This window comes from Aulonocara sp. 'chitande type north' Nkhata Bay, linkage group LG3 (assembly GCF_057382095.1).
Source record: "Aulonocara sp. 'chitande type north' Nkhata Bay isolate Kocher_YH1m ecotype deep benthic linkage group LG3, A_spYH_male_GT1.1, whole genome shotgun sequence".
In the NCBI taxonomy this organism is placed as follows: domain Eukaryota; kingdom Metazoa; phylum Chordata; class Actinopteri; order Cichliformes; family Cichlidae; genus Aulonocara; species Aulonocara sp. 'chitande type north' Nkhata Bay.
The window spans coordinates 69,264,059-69,284,254 of NC_141346.1; the positions used below are offsets into that span (position 1 = coordinate 69,264,059).

The 20,196-nt window shown below is 43.4% G+C and overlaps 3 protein-coding genes across 3 annotated transcripts in view; 2 read left to right on the forward strand and 1 right to left on the reverse strand.

Moving 5' to 3' along the window:
• LOC147336844 (protein NLRC3-like) overlaps positions 1-20,196 on the forward strand; it is a 167,489-nt gene that overhangs the window by 89,426 nt on the left and 57,867 nt on the right. The gene's annotated exons all lie outside the window — the stretch shown is intronic.
• LOC147336847 (uncharacterized) lies at positions 5,102-6,613 on the reverse strand. The gene has a single exon (XM_086285655.1). The coding sequence runs from the start codon at positions 6,611-6,613 to the stop codon at positions 5,102-5,104; it is 1,512 nt and encodes a 503-aa protein (XP_086141781.1).
• On the forward strand, positions 12,558-19,738 carry LOC147336848 (uncharacterized). Its single transcript, XM_086265581.1, has 3 exons — positions 12,558-12,717; positions 16,718-18,126; positions 18,455-19,738. The coding sequence occupies exons 1-3, from the start codon at positions 12,558-12,560 to the stop codon at positions 19,142-19,144; spliced, it is 2,259 nt and encodes a 752-aa protein (XP_086121707.1). The 3' UTR covers positions 19,145-19,738.

Here is a 20,196-nt window from a genome sequence, read left to right on the forward strand (position 1 = left end):
AGCCTGCTGAGGCCACTATACGTGCTGGCCTCATATCAAATGTGAAGGCAGACTGAGTCTATGTTTGACGTTTTTTATATCTAATCTTCCTTTTCAAACATTTAAACAGCAGTGAGTCTGCAGCTGAGGGAATACAAATTCAAATTGTCGGAACAGGTTTGCTCGTTTCTTGGATTCATTTGGTGATTTATTAAATGTATAACTGTTATTCTAATCTGCTGCTGAGTCTCTTACACTTTTCTTTATGCTGTATATTTTCACGTCTCTGGAATAGTTGGCAGTTAGATAGTCAGCTGGGAAACTTTGTGTTAACTCATGGAGCTGAGGATATCGTGGATATGCTGACCTCGCTGCGTGGTGTACAGAGCGAGGTCAGCATGATTAATATTCACAATAAAAATATTAGCCGAACATCATGAAGTCTGTATGTGTTTCATAGTGTCGAACAACCTTTGTACAGTTAAAGCCAGCAGTTACTACATGACGGAAACACCAACGTTATCTCTTTTATGTGTTTATACACAGGTCACGCTGATTACTGAACAAAAACCCAAAGATCAGATGTTAAACAGATTTATTTGCTCTCTCTCCTCCTTAAACATGTTTTTAATGTTAGTTATAATTCAGAATTGGCGACTGAAACACGTAGGACACATAAGAACATCAGGAAATAAAACATCGATAAATATAACCTCAGTAAAAGAAGTCAGCGGGGGTTACTACAGCTGTGTACCGGGGCCTGCGCTTTGTCGGTGGGATTGCTTGCGAGGCGAGCGGGTCTATCCCACGCTTTGCCGTGAGACTGGGCAGACATCTCCGAAATCATCGAAACACTTTTGCAAAGAGGCTGTATCTCGACAAACCGACCAGACACATGAAGATTAAACCACTACATTCTCGGCTAAAAAAATATTAAAACGGTATTTGGTGACACACAAACAGGGTTTTTCAAAGCTCAGTTCTGTTAGCTTCCACATGCCAGTTGTTGTGTGCTAGAAACAATGGCCACCAGGCCAAAGCAATGGTTTTGACTCGATCAGCGTTAACCCCGCCCCCTGAGTTTGATGGGTGAGGCTGACAGATAAAATTATTTCATGATGAGAGCCAGGCGTCAGGACTGCCAAAATGAAAAAAATAAATATATCATTAAATAATTAATTAAATGTGTCAATAATTAATGAAATGTGTCAATAATTAATTAAAATGTGAAATACATAAATAATTAATTAAATGTGTCAATAATTAATTAATTAAATGTATCAATAATTAATTAAAATGTGAAATACATAAATAATTAATTAAATGTGTCAATAATTAATTAATTACATGTGTCATAACTATTTATTTAATTAATTAATTCCAATTTTAATTAATTATTGCCACATTTAATTAATTATTTAATGGTGTATTTAATTAATTCATTATGGCAGTCCTGGTGTTCCATACCTGTACAGGCTAAAATATTCTATGGCTTACTTGTAGTTCTAAAGAAAGCAATTCTGTTAAACACACCACATTTATTCTGCTCAGCTGCAGTATCCAGATGAAATACATCATCATATTACACAGTTTTCAACAAGCTGCAATTTAGTAAATGCTCGAGTTAAAAGTAACGTTTTGTAAAACTGTTACAATTAGAGCAACTTTTAAAAGGGATAAGTTGCCTTAAAAAATTAGAGAATTATTCAAAACTTCAATGAACACTTAAAAGCCGATTTACAGAGCTTTTAGTTGTTGTAAATATTGTAAGACATGATTTGTTTTTGAAATTTGTGTAATGTGCCTCAATGTTATTGATATTATTATTATTATTATTGATTGCTTATATTTGAACAATTGTGAAACCTCACTGTGGATGTAAGAGTGAAATTATGTGGATATCTTGAATCCACTTTATTGTGTAATATTTTATGTGAGTATAGGGCTTTGGAGCGTGATGTCACGGGGGTGGGCGTGGAAAGGATTTTGGCCCGATCCGCCATTTTGGGGGTCTAGCGCAAGTGAAAAGGGAGCACACACAACAGCCACGGTTCGTATTTGCTGTGTGGCCGGCTGCAATGTTCGATCGCACGACCGGCAAGAGAATAAGGTTGAAAATGGTTTATCTTTTCATTCTTTCCCAACCTGGAAGCAACATGAGCGGCTTGTGTATCGATGTTACCAAACGAAGGCGTCCAGCCTGGAGACGAGCTGACGTGCAGTTCTCTTCCATCTCCAAATATCTGTTGGTGCTCCAGACATTTTCATTCCGGTAAGTTCTAAATATGTTCATATCACTCTTTATAGCCTATTAGTTTCATTTTCGATGCGCTCTGAGGTCATAGCAAATTAGAACAAACATCCTACTGAGTGATTTTGCAGAACTACCTTCTATTTATAGAGTTGCTAATTATTTGGCATTATTGCAGCAAACCAGCCAATGAAATGGATGAAACATCGGGACTGGTTTCTAGTGCTACACGAGGGACCTGCTTCAAACAAACCACCATGCCAATCAGATTACTTCTTCCATGTGAGGGTGAAGAGGTGACCCTTCTGGATAAGATGGTGAAGGTTTGCTGCGTTTGGTGAACAGTGTGATAATAAAACCAGGGAAGAATGAAACCTGCTCCTGTTAAATGTTCTTAAGTCTTGTGCTGTTATTTTTTCAAAAGATACAGTAAATTAAGTAATGTTAGTAGTGGGTGATATCATGTAAACACTCATGATTTGGTGTAAACATTTTGTCATTTGTAAACTGTAAATGACATGGATTCTACATTGTACCTGATGTGATGTTCTATAAAGTGGTTTTAATAAAAAATAAATTTAAAAAAAGGCAAAATTAGTTTGTTTCTTTATTCAACATTTGAACAGCGGGACTCAGTCAGTACATATTCAGTAAATGCAAATTATTTACACAGCAGTGCACTACAGGCATAAATCTAGACCCCTAGATAAAACATTATGGCATTATAGCAGTGACAACTCCTCCACAGTAGCAGGTGGTATTTTTCTGTTTTGGGGACGGCTCCTTTTACCTGTCACTACAGATGGTCTGTGTATGTTTTGATCAAGAACCTTTTTTTGGGCAGCTGAAGAGAAGTCGTCTATCTTATGGCCAACCTCTGGCTGCATCTTGGTCATATTACCAGGCAAAACCCAGTATGCAGGTTCATCTGTAACAGTCCTTGTGCCACAGATCAACACTGTTCCGTCTACTTTAGACAGAAGAGCAGCGACGTGGGTGCAGGTCTCTGCGACTCCGGCCATACAGCTGCAGTGGGCGACTTCAACCTTCCCTGTGATGCTCACAGTGAGCCATGGCTGCAATGCTGGTTCATTCAGTCTTAGAGTGCAGCACCTGAAACACACACAGACAAAGTTCATTTAAAGACAAGAACTATGAGCCAAGGTCGACACAAATGTGTTTTATCTACTTTATCATAAATGTAACAAAGTGTTTAGAAAGTTAGCACATACATGTAATTTTTCATTTCTTTTTCCATCTATAGAACGCTGCATGTTATAGTGTAAATCTGCCTGTTCTCTGTCAGAAACCTGCCTGCAGAAAATGAACCTAAAGTATGTAATGCAAGGATGTCATCACTTTAGAGATGGAGAAAGCATAAAGTGACAATTATGAATCACTTAATATGATAAGGAGATTCTGCAGGTCATTAATCAATGTATAAAACTAAAATAAAATGTATTTTTAGTGACACAGGATACAAACATGGAAGCAAGATGTATAATTAGGATTATTTATAATAAACATTAATACATCATTGCATTTTCTTTAACCATAAATAATAACTAAATCCTTCAGGACAGTGTCACATCAATGCACTGAACTCACTATGTTATCCACCTAACAGCCTCCACATGTTCTCACTGTAATTTCCCCTCATGAATGAATTTATGCTGCACTAATGTGAATGTTTGCAGGGAAATCAAACGCATTTCACACGCAGTACTTGAGCTGACTTACCTTTGATTGAATGACGACTTGTACGCGCTGATTCCACAGATAAGGTATGAAATACATCAGGCTACGTCAGTAGCGGTTGGTCTTCAGGGTTTCTACTCCACGGCCGTATTTTATACAGGTCCACATTTCCAATGCACGCTATTTTCTGCAAGTACCGCCGCTTCGCCTCTGGACGCAATCGGTCTCTATACAGTCCATTCTCTATTGAGCTGCTTTTAAGCATCTTGTAATCGTCGTTCCAACACAGTTTGTTTGATTTGATTCGTAGACCCCGAAAATGGTGCCGCGCTCCCACAATGCATTGCGGCGTGACGTCAACTCCAAAGCCCTATTTGACGGAAGAGGAGCAACATCTGTTGTGGAAGCTAACGGGGTTCCTTTAGAATAAACAAACATAGGATTTATTATCACTGAATAATTCTGTATAAATCTATACAAATTATAGAAATATGTAATAGGAAACAACAAAATAATCTAAATTATAAAATAATGTGTGTGTGTGTGTGTGTGTGTGTGTGTGTGTGTGTGTGTGTGTGTGTGTGTGTGTGTGTGTGTCTGTGTGTGTTAGAGATTCTTTTAACAAGTACTCAGATGCAATGAAATAACACTCAGACTCTTCAGCAGTTTAACGTGCACGGGTGAAATCTCAGCAGAGATTCACACCTCCTTGGTGCAGTCTGGCTTTATTTATACACATCATGAAGCATACAAAAAAGGAAATATCATCCTTATCTTGTCAAGAAAACAGGTGTGGTTTATCAAAAAACTTCGTGTTCTCTACAAGGTTGTTTCTTACTCTTGGGTGGCGGTTTCCTGCTCCTAACAGATAATGTGAAGGCAAACAGTGACAATGTGAAGGCAAAGACTGATAATGTGAAGGCAAACAGTTTCCGTTATAGAGTAGGGAGCCAGCAATTAAAATATGCAGCTGGTTGAGTACAAAACAGAAATATAAACACTCTTAGCTGATTATTATATGAATAATAAAACTTTTAAAAGCAAAAATACTCTGACATTCCCTCCTGTTGTTTAGATTTCCCACATGACAGTACTGTTATTTTATCAGTTCATAACCTGTTGTCTAAACATTTTCGGTTTGAACGTCATAAAGCAGTCCTGTGCTCAATTAAACTAAACATTACTGTTTGGATCATTTTTCAAAATTTCTTCCATTTGAGACATCATCACATAAGCGTTGATAGAAGTTGTCACCATGTTTGATACCATTTTCTTCAGACAGGGTACTACACATGTTGTGAAAACACATAACAGTAAAAGCAAAAATGCAATTCCAACAAGTCCTTTAATCAGTAGGGACTTCCATGAACCACCTACTAACCATGTCAACCAATCATCAGTGCTTGTGAGATAGTCTTGTTGTTCAGCATTTTTAATCTTTCTCAAGGTGTTCAAAGCGTTGGTCATGTTTTGTGAGTGCACATTGTCTGGAATGTATGTACCACATGTGGTGTTAAACAATACACACAAACCTCCTTTTTCAGCTAGAATCATATCTAGTGCGACTCTGTGTTGCATCACTACAATGCATATTGCGTCGATTTCTTCATTTTGCGCCTTGTTGATTTTCATTGAAACATTTAGGAACAGTCCAAATCGGTAGTCAAGTGTCTCGATCCTCAGCATGCTTTTCCCAGCTCCTACCCAAGGGAACAAGGAGTAGAGGACTTTCTGACTATCAGTCCATAGTTTGAAGTTCTTGGGCACATCTGTTCCATAGATTGGATCATGTGGCATTACTTCAGTGACTTCAGCAACTTCACGTTTTGCTCTTGACGTGTGTGTCTCTGCTGTGATCTTGAAGGTGTGGTCTGAAATTAGTACTGGTGCACACAGACCGGTGGAGTTCGGTGGGAGCATGAAACAGGTTTTAGGCCCGCAGGCCCAAGCAGCTCCCTGGACCCAGAAAGTTCCATTTTTGAAAAAGTGTGTTCCTTTGGATCGGGTCAGGTCAAGTGTGTGCGTGCAGTTCAGGTTTCGTCCAAGTTTTCTGTTTCCATCAGAGAAGTTGAAACACATTGGGTGCTGTATGTCCGGCGGCAAAACTATGGCGAATGATTTGTTTTTTGTGTTGTTGGCCTTGACATTTACCCAATGTTTTTCGTTGCAGGTGTAGTTCCAGTTCGTCAGATTGTAGGCACAAGGGGTTGTCTGTTCAATCAGGATCCTTCGTTGTGAAAGTGGTTTCATGACACGTTTGACGTCTGTGTCACTGCACCATGGAATTAGGTCTTCCTTCTTTGTGCTTTGACCTTTCAGGGCCAGTCCTGTTGTCATCAAATCTCTGCGTGAGCAATCTCCAGTTGTTGCCTTGTTGAACACACACATCGCTTCGTCAAGTTCAGGTGCCTTTCCATATATTGCTGCGTGTACGGCTGTTGTTGGCATATGTGAACACACATAGCATTCCGTGCTGTTGTCGGTGTGTGTTCTATCATACACATATCTATACCACGCGTTGTTCATCCATGGGTGGTTATGGTCTTGGTTCAGGTGGCGCAGGTGTGAGTTGTCATGTGTCCATCTGTTTTGCAGGTGGTGTTGTTTATTTCCTCTCATCTGGGTGAGTGTTAGTAGGCTCACTAGGAGCGCAATGCAGGCCACTAGGAGGACAAGTTTTTTCATGATGACCAGGCACACCTAGACTTCTGGTGAGTAGACTATTGGCGAGCAGGAAAAAGGCAGGATATACCCAATCAGCCTTCCCTTCACCAATAGATCACCTAGAAGCCAGGGGAGCCGGCGTCTAAGCGTCTGGATTGTCACTCACTTTTTTACAGTGGCTTTGGTGGATCCAAGATGGTCGTGCTGCTATTTTGCAGGCAGTCGGTGTGGTAAGTAGGACCTGGTATGGGCCCTCCTACCTGGGTGAACTCCAATTCTTTCTCTGGAGCACTTTGATCAGGATCCAATCACCCGGTTGTAACCTGCAAGACACTGGAGAGAAATCACGCAGCAGTTGGTTGTTTAACACAATCTCTTTATTTTCAAACAGCTTAGTCATCCATTCTGCTAGGGTAGTTTCCCTTATTGATTTGTTAATAGGTTCACTGGTAATTGGCAATGGAAATGCTCTCCCGTGGATGATTTCAAAAGGTGTAAGTTTCTGAGAACCTTGTGTTATTCTCATCCACATCTTTACCAAACCTATACATTCGGGCCATGGTCTTCCTGTTTCTTCCATGCATTTTCTTAATCTCTGTTTTATTGTGCCATTAGTTCTTTCCACTAGTCCTGCACTTTGTGGGTGATATGCACAGTGATATTTGATGCTAAATCCTAGAGCTTCAGAGACTTTGCTGATGATGTCATTAACAAAATGTGTTCCATTGTCTGACCTTATCAGACTGGGAATGCCATATGTGGGGATGAAGTGATTGCATAAACACTGATATTGCATCTGCTCTTTTTACTGGATAGATTTCTGGCCATTTTGAAAACACATCTATAATTACTAGAGCATATCTTGATGCTTGGCATTCGTTAAGTTCAATAAAATCCATGTGGATTGTATGGAAAGGGTGAGGTGGTGTGGGAAAATGACCTCTTTTTGGTCTGAGGTTTCCCTGTGCATTATGTCTTTGGCAAATCATGCATGTTCTGATGAATTCTTTTGCTGAATTTTCAAAATTTTGAGTGTAGAAGTGTTTAGAGAGGACATTCATCATTCCACCCGTTGACAAATGCGTTAAGCCATGTGTCACTAATGCTGCTGTCTTGTGCAGAGATTTTGGCAGTATTGGTTTGCCATTACAGGTCATTAGGTCATTTTGTAGCTGTGCTCCACACTTTAACCATTTTTTCTGTTCTGTGATAGATGCAGCTTTCTGTTCATCTTTAAGTACGTCAAGTGGTATTAACGTTGGTGTTTCAGACATTAAGGTTTGTATATGTTGCTGTGCTGCCTTCTTTGCGGCTTGGTCTGCAAAGTTATTGCCTTTAGTAACTTCTGAGTTATCTTTTTGGTGTGCAGCACATTTACACAATGCTAGTTGTTTCGGCAATGTTATCACTTCTAGCAGTTCTTTTAAAAGGTGTGAATGCTGTACTGGATTTCCATTAGAAGTGATCATGCCTCTGTTTTGCCAAATTTTTGCAAAATGATGTACTGCTGCAAAAACATACTGACTGTCTGTGTGTATGTTTATGCTTTTTCCTGCATTCAACTTACACGCTCTCACAACAGCTGTGAGTTCTGCACTTTGTGCAGAGTTAGAGGAATTTAAAGGTCTTGCTTCTAGAACTGTATCTATTGTGGTTACTGCATAACCGACACAGTTGCGACCTAAGCTATTTTTAGATGCTGAACCATCTACAAAGATGTCAGTGAAAGTTGGCTGTGGTGTACTATATATGTCGGCTCGTGGCTTTGTTTCTTCATCTAGCTTTTCCATACAGCAGTGTTTTTCACCATCTTCTGATGTGGGGAGAAGTGTGCTGGGATTTTGCTGACCACACTTCTCGATTGTGATGTGTGACTGTGATAGCAGGATGCCTACATATGAGAGCTGTCTTGCATGTGTCAAATAAGACAAGTTTGCTTGCAGTAAGATGGAGGTTACAGCATGAGGAACTTTGATAATCAATGTGTGTCCTAAAACAATGTCAGCAGACTTTTTAACTGCTTCCGCTGCAGCAGCACATGATTGTACACAGGATGGTAAGCCGGACACCACTGAGTCTAATTTACATGAGTAAAATGCAAGTGGGCGTTGCTTTTCCCCAAAGGCTTGGGTGAGGACGGCCTTCATATAGCCCCCACCGCCATCTACATGCAAGCAAAAAGTTTTTTCGTAGTCTGGCAATGCTAAAACTGTGCATGTCTGCAATGCAAGTTTCAGATCATTAAATGCTTTTTCTGCTTCTGGTGTCCATTCTATTTTATCTTTCAGTGCTAGATTTTTTCCATAAATTAAGTTTTGCAAAGGTTGAGCTAACAGAGCATATTCAGGTATCCAGCATCTGCAAAAATTGCAGAGACCTAAATAACTCATCATTTGTTGTTTTGTGAGAGGTTTTGGAGCATTTTGTACTGCTAGTTTTCTGCTGTCTAACAGTGTTCTTCCCTCTCCTGTGAGTTTGTGGCCAAGGTATGTGACCTCTTGGCTCCACAGCTGTAACTTGTGCTGTGAGACTTTATGGCCCTGCTCTGCTAAATGTTTCAACACAGTCATGGTGTTTTTTCTGCAGTTATGTTGCGTATCTCCTGTAACGAGAATATCATCAACGTAAAGAAGAAATTGATCTGTGGCAGGGAGCGTGCATAGTGACATAGATTTCTTTAATGCCTCTGCATACAGGGTGGGGCTGTTCTGAAAACCCTGCGGCAGTCTTGTATAAGTATACTTTTCGTTATCAAAGGTGAAACCAAACAGATTTTGAGAGTCTGTGTGTAACGGCACAGAGAAGAACGCGTTTGACAGATCTATGACTGAGAACCATTGTTCTTTTTGTGTCACTTGATTTAAGATTGTGTGTGGATTTGCTACCACAGGTGGGATTTGTTCTGTTACTTCGTTTATTGCTCTGAGGTCATGCACTAGGCGATATTTTCCTGTCTTTGCTTTTTTCACTGGGAAGATTGGAGTGTTACAGCTTGCTTTGGTTGTTTTCACTAAAATACCTGCTTTTTCCATATCTGCAATTACTGGCCTGATCCCTGCTTTTGCTTCTGTCGTCAAGGGATATTGTGGTTTAACTGGCCTGTAGGTTGTAGTAGTTTTTACTACAACAGGATCTGCTCCTTTAATTAATCCTACATCTGTCGATCCTGTGGACCATAGTGTTGTGGGCAATTCTTGTAGTTCTGGGTGTAGTTCTAATGAGAGTATATGTCAGTTTTCACTATCTTCCTGCACATGCAAATCAGTGCTGTCAGTCATGTATGTGGCTGGGTGGGTAGTGATTACCCACCCTAATGTGTATCTCATGCATCCTGTTCTGCGACCTTGTAGCCATCCCTCATGTGTGTCTTCAGTCTTTTCATATCTGTCTCTTTCGACTTGGGCGAGAATGCGGCCTAAATCTTTCCACTCAGTGCTGTCATTATGAGCTACTGACACATGTGGATTTGGCATCCTGTTCACTCGCTGTACTGCCTCAGGCTGCAGCACAGAACAAACTGCATTACCACTTTGGGTGACATATAGGTGCTGTAATGTCAGCATTTGTGGTCCTAGCTTGTGTACTTCTTGGTCATACACAGGATTAGGACCTGGACTCTGTTTGAACCTCAATGTGTTGTGATACTGAGTGTAGTCCTGTCGTGTTGAATGAGTTGGCAGATATCGATTTGCTATGTGTTGTAAAGGCTCTAGTGAGGGCAGGTCTAATGTCCAGTAGTAGTGAGGCTCTCCGAGTCCTTTACACACATTAATCTGATAATCTGCTTGTTTGTCGTTTAACATTAGCTTTTCATACATGCCCTCTGGCCCTGGCAATACTCCTATTTCCAGCCTTTCTAGCGCATCTCTCCCTAGAAGATTTACTTGGCAAGATGGGTCATATATGCACTGGTTTTTACAGCTGCGGCCGCTGTCTTCATGAGATAAGAGTAGAGGCTCAGTCAGTGATTTAGTACTGACATGTCCTGATGCTGACTTAACTATCAGAGTATCATTAGAGAATTTTATTTTTGGTGGTTTTTTAATTAGTACAGTTTTGCATGCTCCAGTATCGCAGAGCATCGTCATTGGCTGCCCATTTACGTATATAATTACAGTTGGTTTATGTTCAGAGCCCAAAAGCAATTGCTCTATGTTATACACGTCCGTGTTTTCATTGCTCTCTGCTTCTGTGTCTTTTCCTAGTCATTTGTTATTTCTGTCATCCTCTTCCTCACTGTCATCCTTTTTTCTTTGTCTACACTCGCGGGCAAAATGCCCTTCCTTTCCACAATTGTAGCAGCTTGTATTTTTTACTCTTCTCTCTCCTTTTCTACCTCCTCCTGCCTTTCCCTGTCCTTTGTAGGGGCCTGGTTTATGTCTTCTGTATTCTCCAGAGAATGCCACCAATCCTGTTGCAGGATCTACAGTAAAGACTCCTCCTTTTTCCTTTTGCTTCTGTATTTTGACTGCGTGTTCAGCATATTGCAGTGCATCTGGCAGACTTCCTGTATTTTGTGTGACCCAATGTTTTTCTACGTGGGCCCTCACTTTTGGGAGGAGGCCGTTCAGAAATGCATTTTTTAGCTGTTGCTGAAATGGTGTTTGTGGCTCTTCCTGGTAATTTAAACCTGAATGTTGTCTGAAAACTGGGCGTAGGCGATCGAGGAAGTCAGATGCAGTCTCAGCTTCCTTCTGCTTTATCTCGCCTATTTTGCCGTAATCTGCTCTTGGGGCTAGACGGACTCTAATTCTGTCATATAATCCTGCCAACTGAGCCCTTAGAGGCTCAGAGGTGGGGAGCAGGGCTATACCCTGGTCATCTGACCCCGTGAAGTCTCCTTTTACTGTTCCCATTTTCAGACCTAATAAATCCTGAATTACCTGGAGCATTTCATGGCCATTCAAGTGCCAGTGTGTTCTAATTAACTCAACTGCCTCCCTCCATGGCTCAAAACCTTCATTTAACAGTGCTTTAGGGCCCAGCCTTTAACGTCCTTTAAGACGTTTAATCTGTCAGTTTGGGACCATGCTCTGAAAACGTACAGGAAAGGGTTGTTGTCTCTTTCATTATTATTGCCACCCGTTAGTTGGCCATATCTTGGGTTGGGCGTTGCTATCATTGGAAACAGACCAGAAGGTCCTGGGGGGTCAATCTGTCCTCCCATATCCCTACCTGATGGGTCTTTCCCTATGTCTTCCTCTTCCCTATGGTGATTTGTTGTCATTAAATTTAATGCCTGTCTTGCTGAATCATATGGGCTTGGCGTGTCGGCAAAGGGGTTTTTTGATACTGGCAGGTTAGATGGGTCGGGCACATATGGAGGTGGTTTTGGGTTTTGTGGATCTTTTAGTTCACTACTTTGTTCATTTTTCTTTTTCTTTTTCTCTTCGCGCACCTTTGTGCGTTTATCATTTTCTGCCATCCAGGCTTTAAAATGTTGCCACTCAGTGAGACGTTTGGCTTTCTTTTTAAAACTTTTTTCATTGTTTAGTTCTGTTTGGAGGATCTCTTTTAAAGCAGTCACTGCAGAGGGATTACATTTTCCCTCCCACGCAGGGCAGTTTAGTTTCTTTGGGTTTCTCCACCTTTTTTTGCTAATTAGTCCGGCGCCTGGACATTTTTTCTCTAGCCACTGCTCGTCAGCAGTGAGTTTTGTTGATTTATTACCCTTTTTTTTTTCTTAGTTTATAGATATATTACGTTCTTACACACATACACACACACCCGTGGCGCTTTTCTTTGGCACGAGGAAATGGGAGTGGTTATTAACTCAGCCTTCTACCCTCATGCTATTCTTGAGGGCGGAGTTAATTTTACGTGTTGAAGCACAACCTCCTCCCTTTCCGCCAATACGTGAGCGACCAACGGTAAACAATTCGGTGGAGTAGTTCAGCCTTCTTAATGTGCTGTAAAATCAACTTACTCCTCCAACAAAACAGTAAAACAACAGATTATACGCATAATGAGTATTATTCTGGGCAACACTGTGTCTTTCTACATTGCTCCAAGCCCTCTTTCAGGCGAGCTGCGTAATTTCATAACCTCTACCAGTCCTTTTTCAGACGAGAATGTTACTATCCTGTCGTATTTTGACATAAAACTTGCTCCAAACCCTCTTTCAGGTGAGCTGCGTAACCTCTGCCAGTCCTTTTTCAGACGAGAATGTTACTTAATCTGTCATACATTGACGGGAAACTATTTAATGTAAAGACCACAGGTTGCCTCAGTCGTTTTGCGCAAAGTGTGAGTGAGTGTTAAATATTCACCTGAGCTATTGTGTGGGCTCTTTGGTTTCCTTCATCAACCCCCAAAGCCGTGGACCTCTTATAAGAATGCTGGCCAGAACCCGAACGTCACGTCTCTGGACTTTATCCTCTGCCTGGAGAGGAGTCGACAGCGTGGGCTTCTCACGACGTCAGGACTTGATGAAGGTTTCCTATTGGAGCATTGAAAAAATATCAATGTCCATCCGGCTCCGAAGGACCAATTAAATGTTAGAGATTCTTTTAACAAGTACTCAGAAAACAGTCCTCATGAACTGGAAAAATAAAAATAATCTTAATTCTAACCAATATAGAAATTATCTATTAGATTACATTAGTCTTGATACAGCCTCTGCCACCACATCAGATCAATTGCTCTGGGCTCCTTTGATCAGCTCCATCACCTAGTGGGGGTGGGGGGGTCATAGTTTGGTCCCGCCTTCACTGTTGTGATTGGTGTGGGGGTAGGGACAGGCTTAGGGCGTCGGGGGGTTCCCCGGAGGCATCTTCCTTGGGGGGCTCAACCCGGGGTAGCGGTCATGTCCGGTTAGGGGCTCTGTTGGCTCTCAGGTGACTGTTTCCTCGCGGCTGCGTGCAGCGGGGCTAGGGGAGGGTCTGTGCTGACGGACGTGGGTTACTGACCTGGTAGCCTGGCTGCCCCTGGGTGGGTCCGGGATGGGCGTGAGGTTCTGGGGGCGCTCCGTCTCTGGGCTGGGACCCGGACCGGGCCTCGGGGGCTTGGGTCCTGGTTGGTGTGTTGCCGGGGTTGTGGGCGGGTGGGTGCATGGGGGCCCAGCCCTGGAGCAGGGTGCCGCCGGTGCGTCGAGCCACCTGGGGGGCTCTTCAACTGGTGGGGGAGATTGTCACATCTTGCAGGAGCTTTCCTCTCCTCAGGAGCTCCCTCTGCAGGAGGGGGAGATACAGGAGAGGTGGAGGAAGATCTCAGCCTGGGTGTTTATTGTCTTATGTAGTCTGGAAGATGAGTGGATGGTGGGGTGGGTGCAGTTTTCTCTGTGGTGGGGTTGGGTGGACTGTCCCGGGCTCTGTGGGGCCGGGCGGCGCTGCTGCACTGGGCCCGGTCTGGATGGGCCTGGGCCCCCTTTCCCTGGCGGGTCGCGGAGTATGGGGGTGCCTACTGGGGTCAGCGGGGGAGCTGGCCCTAGGGAGGGGTCACTTGCCCCTCCCTTCCTTCCCTCCCCATCTCCAGCTGCCTCCCTCTTCCCGCTCCACCACAACCACCCACACATGCAGGGCCTTGGAGTAGGGGTATGTCACCAGGGTGCAGAGGAGGATACCCCCCCCCCCCCCCCCTGTCCCCTTCTGGCTGCCACTGCCTCAATTTTATCCCACAACTTAGACATTCACATTACTCACACTCTCATTACACATACATATAGGATCTTGGGGGTGGGCACGATACACGGAGTCCAAAGTACCATCAGGGTGTACACCCCACCCCTGGCATCGTTGCCCACCTCTCAATTTTAAATACACGTAGACATTGAGGGCTAGCAGGAGGGACCATGCGCTTACCTGCTGCTCTCTGGCAGGTAGCTCCAAGCCCTCCTGGGTTTTAAATGCACCTTAGAACACACATGCATCAACATTACAATGAGCGGGTGGAGGGAGGTTTGGAGTCTTCTCTCACCCCCGTTCTCTGCGACCTGCTGGAGCAGGGGGGCTAGGACTAGGAGGAGGAGTTGGCCGTCCGACTGCAGTCTGGAGTGTGGAGCCTTCCTGCTGCTGCGGAGTCGGGGCGGTCTGCCTCCCCCCACCGCAGGGAAAAGGGAAACACCACCTGGGTCTGGGTGCAGTTCCCCCCTCCAGGGGTGGGGGCACCTAGACCCGGTTTGTAGAGTACGCTTGGGGAGTGTGATCGTGTGTACAACGTCTCTTTATGTCTGTCTCCACGTTGGTTGAGTGTGGAGTAAGTGCATATGAGAGCATGAGGGTGGGAATGGATGTTTGTATCTGTGTGTGCCTGTATGTCTGTGTCTATATGTCAGGTTGGGTGTCAGGCGCCACCTCTCTGGGGACATCTCAGGCCCTCCAAGGTTTGGAGGCCTATCTCCCCCTACCACCACTTCCCCTGCCAGTGGCGGACCCCCTCAGACATCGGTGCGTTGGTGGTTCTTTGTGTCCGGGGATGGGCGTCCAGGTACACACCGGCTCACTCCTTGGTGGCCGCTTATCGGGGCCTGGAGCCTGGGGCTCGCTCGGGCCACTTCGGAGGTGGGGTGCCCCCGGCCTCTCGGCCTGGGGCTCGATCACTCAGGCGCAGCTGGCTGCCGGCGGAGCTCACAGGCGCGTCACTGCAACTCCCCCTGGCTTCTGCTCCGCGGCTGCTGAGTGAGCCCTCATCTGGGACTCTCCTCAGCTCTTTCCGGGACAGTGGCGCAGCTGCCCCTCTGTTGGTCTTCCTTGGTCTCTTGTGTTCTGGGGGCCTCTGGATGTCTGGAGTTTTGATCTCCTCCACACCTGCTTCACGCCCTGGAGGACGGGGCTGTGGCCCCCCCACACCCTCTAGCAGATTATTACATGAAGGAACCTTTTAAAAAACAAAAAACAAGCGCGTCCATGCTCACAGGTGTACACACGGGTGATCACACCCACAAACTACACCCTTTTTGGCTCCTACCTCAAAGCACACTGTGTTCTGTTGATCTTATGTGCTGCACAATAATGTTTAACATTTAGTATTTACTGTCATATTCCCATATATCATTGTGATGTTGTTTATTCTATTACTCTTGTTCTCTTCTGCTTGCTTTCTTTTTTCTTTCTCAGCAGGTGATCCAGGTGATTGATATATGCATTTTTTTTTCTCTGCCCGTTCTGTTGGTTTTTGTCTTTTGCCCTTCTCCCCCGTCCCTCTTCTCAGCTGTTTCTCTTTCCCTCTTTCTTTCTCCCCTTCTTTCCCCCAGTCAAGTCTGTCCCGTATTCAGTAAGTGAAAATAAAATAAACAATAAAAGGTGAATCAAATGGACCATTACGGCAAGGCTGGGATGGTCAGTTTGGTAAAGTAAATCCGTTGGGCATCTTTCTTTGCCTTTAGACAACAATTCTGATGGCAAAAGAGCCAAACGGGACAGGCCAAAAAAAAAATAATAATAACAAGTACTCAGATGCAATGAAATAACACTCAGACTCTTCAGCAGTTTAACGTGCACGGGTGAAACCTCAGCAGAGATTCACGGGTGAAATCTCAGCAGAGATTCACACCTCCTTGGTGCAGTCTGGCTTTATTTATACACATCATGAAGCATACAAAAAAGGAAATATCATCCTTATCTTGTCAAGAAAACAGGTGTGGTTTATCAAAAAACTTCGTGTTCTCTACAAGGTTGTTTCTTACTCTTGGGTGGCGGTTTCCTGCTCCTAACAGATAATGTGAAGGCAAACAGTGACAATGTGAAGGCAAAGACTGATAATGTGAAGGCAAACAGTTTCCGTTATAGAGTAGGGAGCCAGCAATTAAAATATGCAGCTGGTTGAGTACAAAACAGAAATATAAACACTCTTAGCTGATTATTATATGAATAATAAAACTTAAAACTTTTAAAAGCAAAGATACTCTGACTGTGTGTGTGTGTGTGTGTGTGTGTGTGTGTGTGTGTGTGTGTGTGTGTGTGTGTGTGTGTGTGTGTGTGTGTGTGTGTGTGTGTGTGTGTGTGTGTACACAATCAGGAGGGATGGGCATGATTTTAGTGTTTGAACAGTCATGAATTATCTTTAACAGCAGGTTGGATGTAATGTGTTAGAACTACCAGCAGGTGGGGATAAGAGACCTTTAAGGTGTTTGGTGCCACGCTCCACCTTCAGGTTTAAAACTAGTGTTAATGGAGTTTGAAGGTTGAGTTTGTTCCACGACTGCATTTCACTCACTGCCTCTGTTTGTATCTCTGTCACTGCAGGACCAACATGGAGCCAGAAGTCAGCGCTCTCAGGAGGCCGACAAACCTCACAGAAGAAAGGGAGAGAGAAAACACACCTGTGACGAGTGTGGGAAGGGTTTTACTGTGAGGGCTTCACTAAAACAGCATCAGGTCATCCACAGTGGAGTTAAAATGTACAGCTGTGATCAGTGTGGCAGAGCTTTTACTCAAAGTAGCCACTTACAGAGGCATCTAGGTACCCACTCTGGAATTAAGCCATACAGCTGTAACGAGTGTGGGAAGGGTTTTACTGTGAGGGCTTCACTAAAACAGCATCAGGTCATCCACACTGGAGAGAGACCGTTCAGCTGTGACTTGTGTGGACAGTCTTTTTCCTTCAAGGGTTCCCTAAAAACACACCAACTCATCCACAGTGGAGTTAAAGCGTACAGCTGTGATCAGTGTGGCAGAGCTTTTACTCGTAGTAGCCACTTACAGAGTCATCTAGTTACCCACTGTGGAATTAAGGCATACAGCTGTGACATCTGTGGAAAGTCTTTTTCCTTGAAGGGTTCCCTAAAACAACACCAACTCATCCACAGTGGAGTTAAGGCGTACAGCTGTCATCAGTGTGGCAGAGCTTTTACTCAAAGTAGCCACTTACAGAGGCATCTAGTTACCCACTCTGGAATTAAGCCATACAGCTGTGACGAGTGTGGGAAGGGTTTTACTGAGAAGGCTTCACTAAAACAGCATCAGGTCATCCACACTGGAGAGAGACCGTTCAGCTGTGACTTGTGTGGGAAGGGTTTTACTGTGAGGGCTAAACTAAAACAGCATCAGGTCATCCACACTGGAGAGAGACCGTTCAGCTGTGACTTGTGTGGACAGTCTTTTTCCTCGAAGGGTCACCTAAAAAAACACCAACTCGTCCACAGTGGAGTTAAAGCGTACAGCTGTGATCAGTGTGGCAGAGCTTTTACTCAAAGTAGCAGCTTACAGAGGCATCTAGTTACCCACTCTGGAATTAAGGCATACAGCTGTGATCAGTGTGGCAGAGCTTTTACTCAAAGTAGCTGCTTACAGAAGCATCTAGTTACCCACTCTGGAATTAAGGCATACAGCTGTGACATCTGTGGAAAAACTTTCAGCCAGAGAGGGTACCGAAATACACACCTACGCATTCACACCAGACATGATGTGTACTGCTGTGAACAGTGTGGCAAATACTTTACAACAGACGCACAGTTACAACAACACATGTTTACCCACACTGAGGAGAGACCTTATCGATGTGACCTGTGTGGGAAGACTTTTAAAGCTCCACGTCACCTGAGACGACACCAACAGATCCACACCAGAAAGAGACTCTACAAGTGCAGCTACTGTGAGGTATGTATTTATATTGTTATCTTGTCATTTTAGCCTGACTGTTTGGAACAACTCTGCTCATTAAACTGTGTTAGCATGTTAGCAATTCTACTGCATGGAAAAGCAGCTCTGAGTGATTATTCAGATTTTCCTTTCAGTTATGATTTTAGTATTACTGTAGTATTATGGTGGTAGTATTGTAGTTATTGCAGCCCAGTAAACTGAGTATGTTAACTGAAACAGTCAAATGTAGTTGGACGTCTGCAGAGATGCTCTTTATTTCAGGCGACGTTCAGGATACAAATGTTGAAGGACTGACTTACACTGTCTTTGTGTCTTTGTTTAGAAGCAGAGCGACACAGATGGATCCAGTTCTCAACCCTGTCATCACTGTGGTGGTGGGAAAGACTTTCATTGTGACCTCTGTGGAAAAACTTTCAGTCAGCAAAAGGCCCTAAAAGTACATCAACGTAGACACACTGGAGACAAACTGAAATACTGCAAAGAATGTGGGAGAAGCTTCACCACATCAAGTGAGTTAAAACGACATGAACTGATTCACAGTGGGGTTAAAAAGCACCTCTGTGATCAGTGTGGGTCAGCCTTCACCACTGAAGGTCAGCTTAAAACACACAAAGGAGTCCACACAGGAGAGAAACCACACAAGTGCAGACACTGTGAGAGAAGCTTCTCACAGTCAGGTCATCGTAACATTCATGAACGTGCACACATGGAAGGAAACTACAGCTGTGACCAGTGTGACAAGAGCTTCAGGAATCTCAGATCATACTCTGCACACAAACGATCCCACGTTACTAATAAACTGTTTCACTGTTACCAATGTGCCCAAACATTCACCTCATTGTCTGCTCTGTGCAAACATCAGCGCGATCACTCAGGGCTGAAATCACTCCCATCACTGGATCACAGTGAATCTGAAGACACAGAAAGATCCTCTGGTTTCTGTGTCAGACTCAAAAAGCTTGAGATCAGGCTCCACAGAGTTCAGATAGAATCATTTAAACTTGTGTTGAACTGAACTGGTTGCTGGGCTGAACTTCTACATAATACAGATCTACATGGGATCTTCTTTTCTGTTTTTTACTGAGTCAGTTTTGTCCTTTTTTCTCTGTCCTGGTTTTGCTCGTCTGTAAATGATTGAAACTCAGTCAAATAGTTCATTGTTCTCCAGCAAAACGTTTTGGAAACTCATGTTTAACCTTTAAAACTCTGACATGTTTTAGCACACAAGGCTTCATCAGGGAGTTCACTCATGATTGGACCATGAGAACAAAGGTTTTTAGTTCTTTCAAAGAGAGTCTTGGAGATGTTTGATGTTTCTGTTTTTCTGAAACCACCTGAAAGAAAAACTATTTTTCTTGCTTTATGTAGTGTGGAAGTTTTTAATGTTTCTTCATCTGTGATGTTCTTGAATGTGTTCACGTGAAGATGGTACAAATAAACTGTCCTTTCAGCTTTAGCTCCTAATTTATTCATTATTTATGGATGTAGCACAGCAGCCGTCTCTTGATTAACACATGGAGGGCTCGGGATCTGATGGTGTCGTCTCCCTAATTTGCCCACTCAGTAAATCTCACTCATGGCCAAGAAATTGAAATAAACCTTGTTTCCCTGCTGGATAGTGATCCACTGTAACTCTGCTCCTCCTTCCTGTTTAGGATTTCTGTGGCTGAAGTAAAATTCCCTCCATCCATCACTTATCCCAGCTAACCCAAAGTGAAATAAAGTTTTGCGCGTCTTAAAAAAGCATTACAATAATGGGCATTACCAATGCAAACTGAATGATACAGAAGATGAAAGAAGAGACTTTGATCAGTTAATAAAGCTCATGATCTTGATTCATTGTGGCTGCTACACAGATACTTCTGGGTCACTTCTCTCAGTTAGGAGCCTTCCTCACCAAACTGACTGTTGGACCACACCCCTGGTTTCATGAGAAATTGTTTCAGCCATGATTTCTCTTCCTGTATTTCAGAGTAAAGACTGAAGTGACAAATGGAAGCATGTTTAAAAAACACAATGTGAGAGAGACGTTGAGGTCCTTAGAAGTTACCCTGGGTTTTTCTGTCA

Coding starts and splice junctions, on each gene's coding strand:
- LOC147336847 (XM_086285655.1), bottom strand. CDS start 6,613: ATGAAAAAACTTGTCCTCCTAGTGGCCTGCATTGCGCTCCTAGTGAGC.
- LOC147336848 (XM_086265581.1), top strand. CDS start 12,558: ATGAGTATTATTCTGGGCAACACTGTGTCTTTCTACATTGCTCCAAGC. Junction 12,718..16,717: donor TGCTCCAAACCCTCTTTCAG/GTGAGCTGCGTA, acceptor TTGAAGGTTGAG/TTTGTTCCACGACTGCATTT. Junction 18,127..18,454: donor ACAAGTGCAGCTACTGTGAG/GTATGTATTTAT, acceptor TTTGTTTAGAAG/CAGAGCGACACAGATGGATC.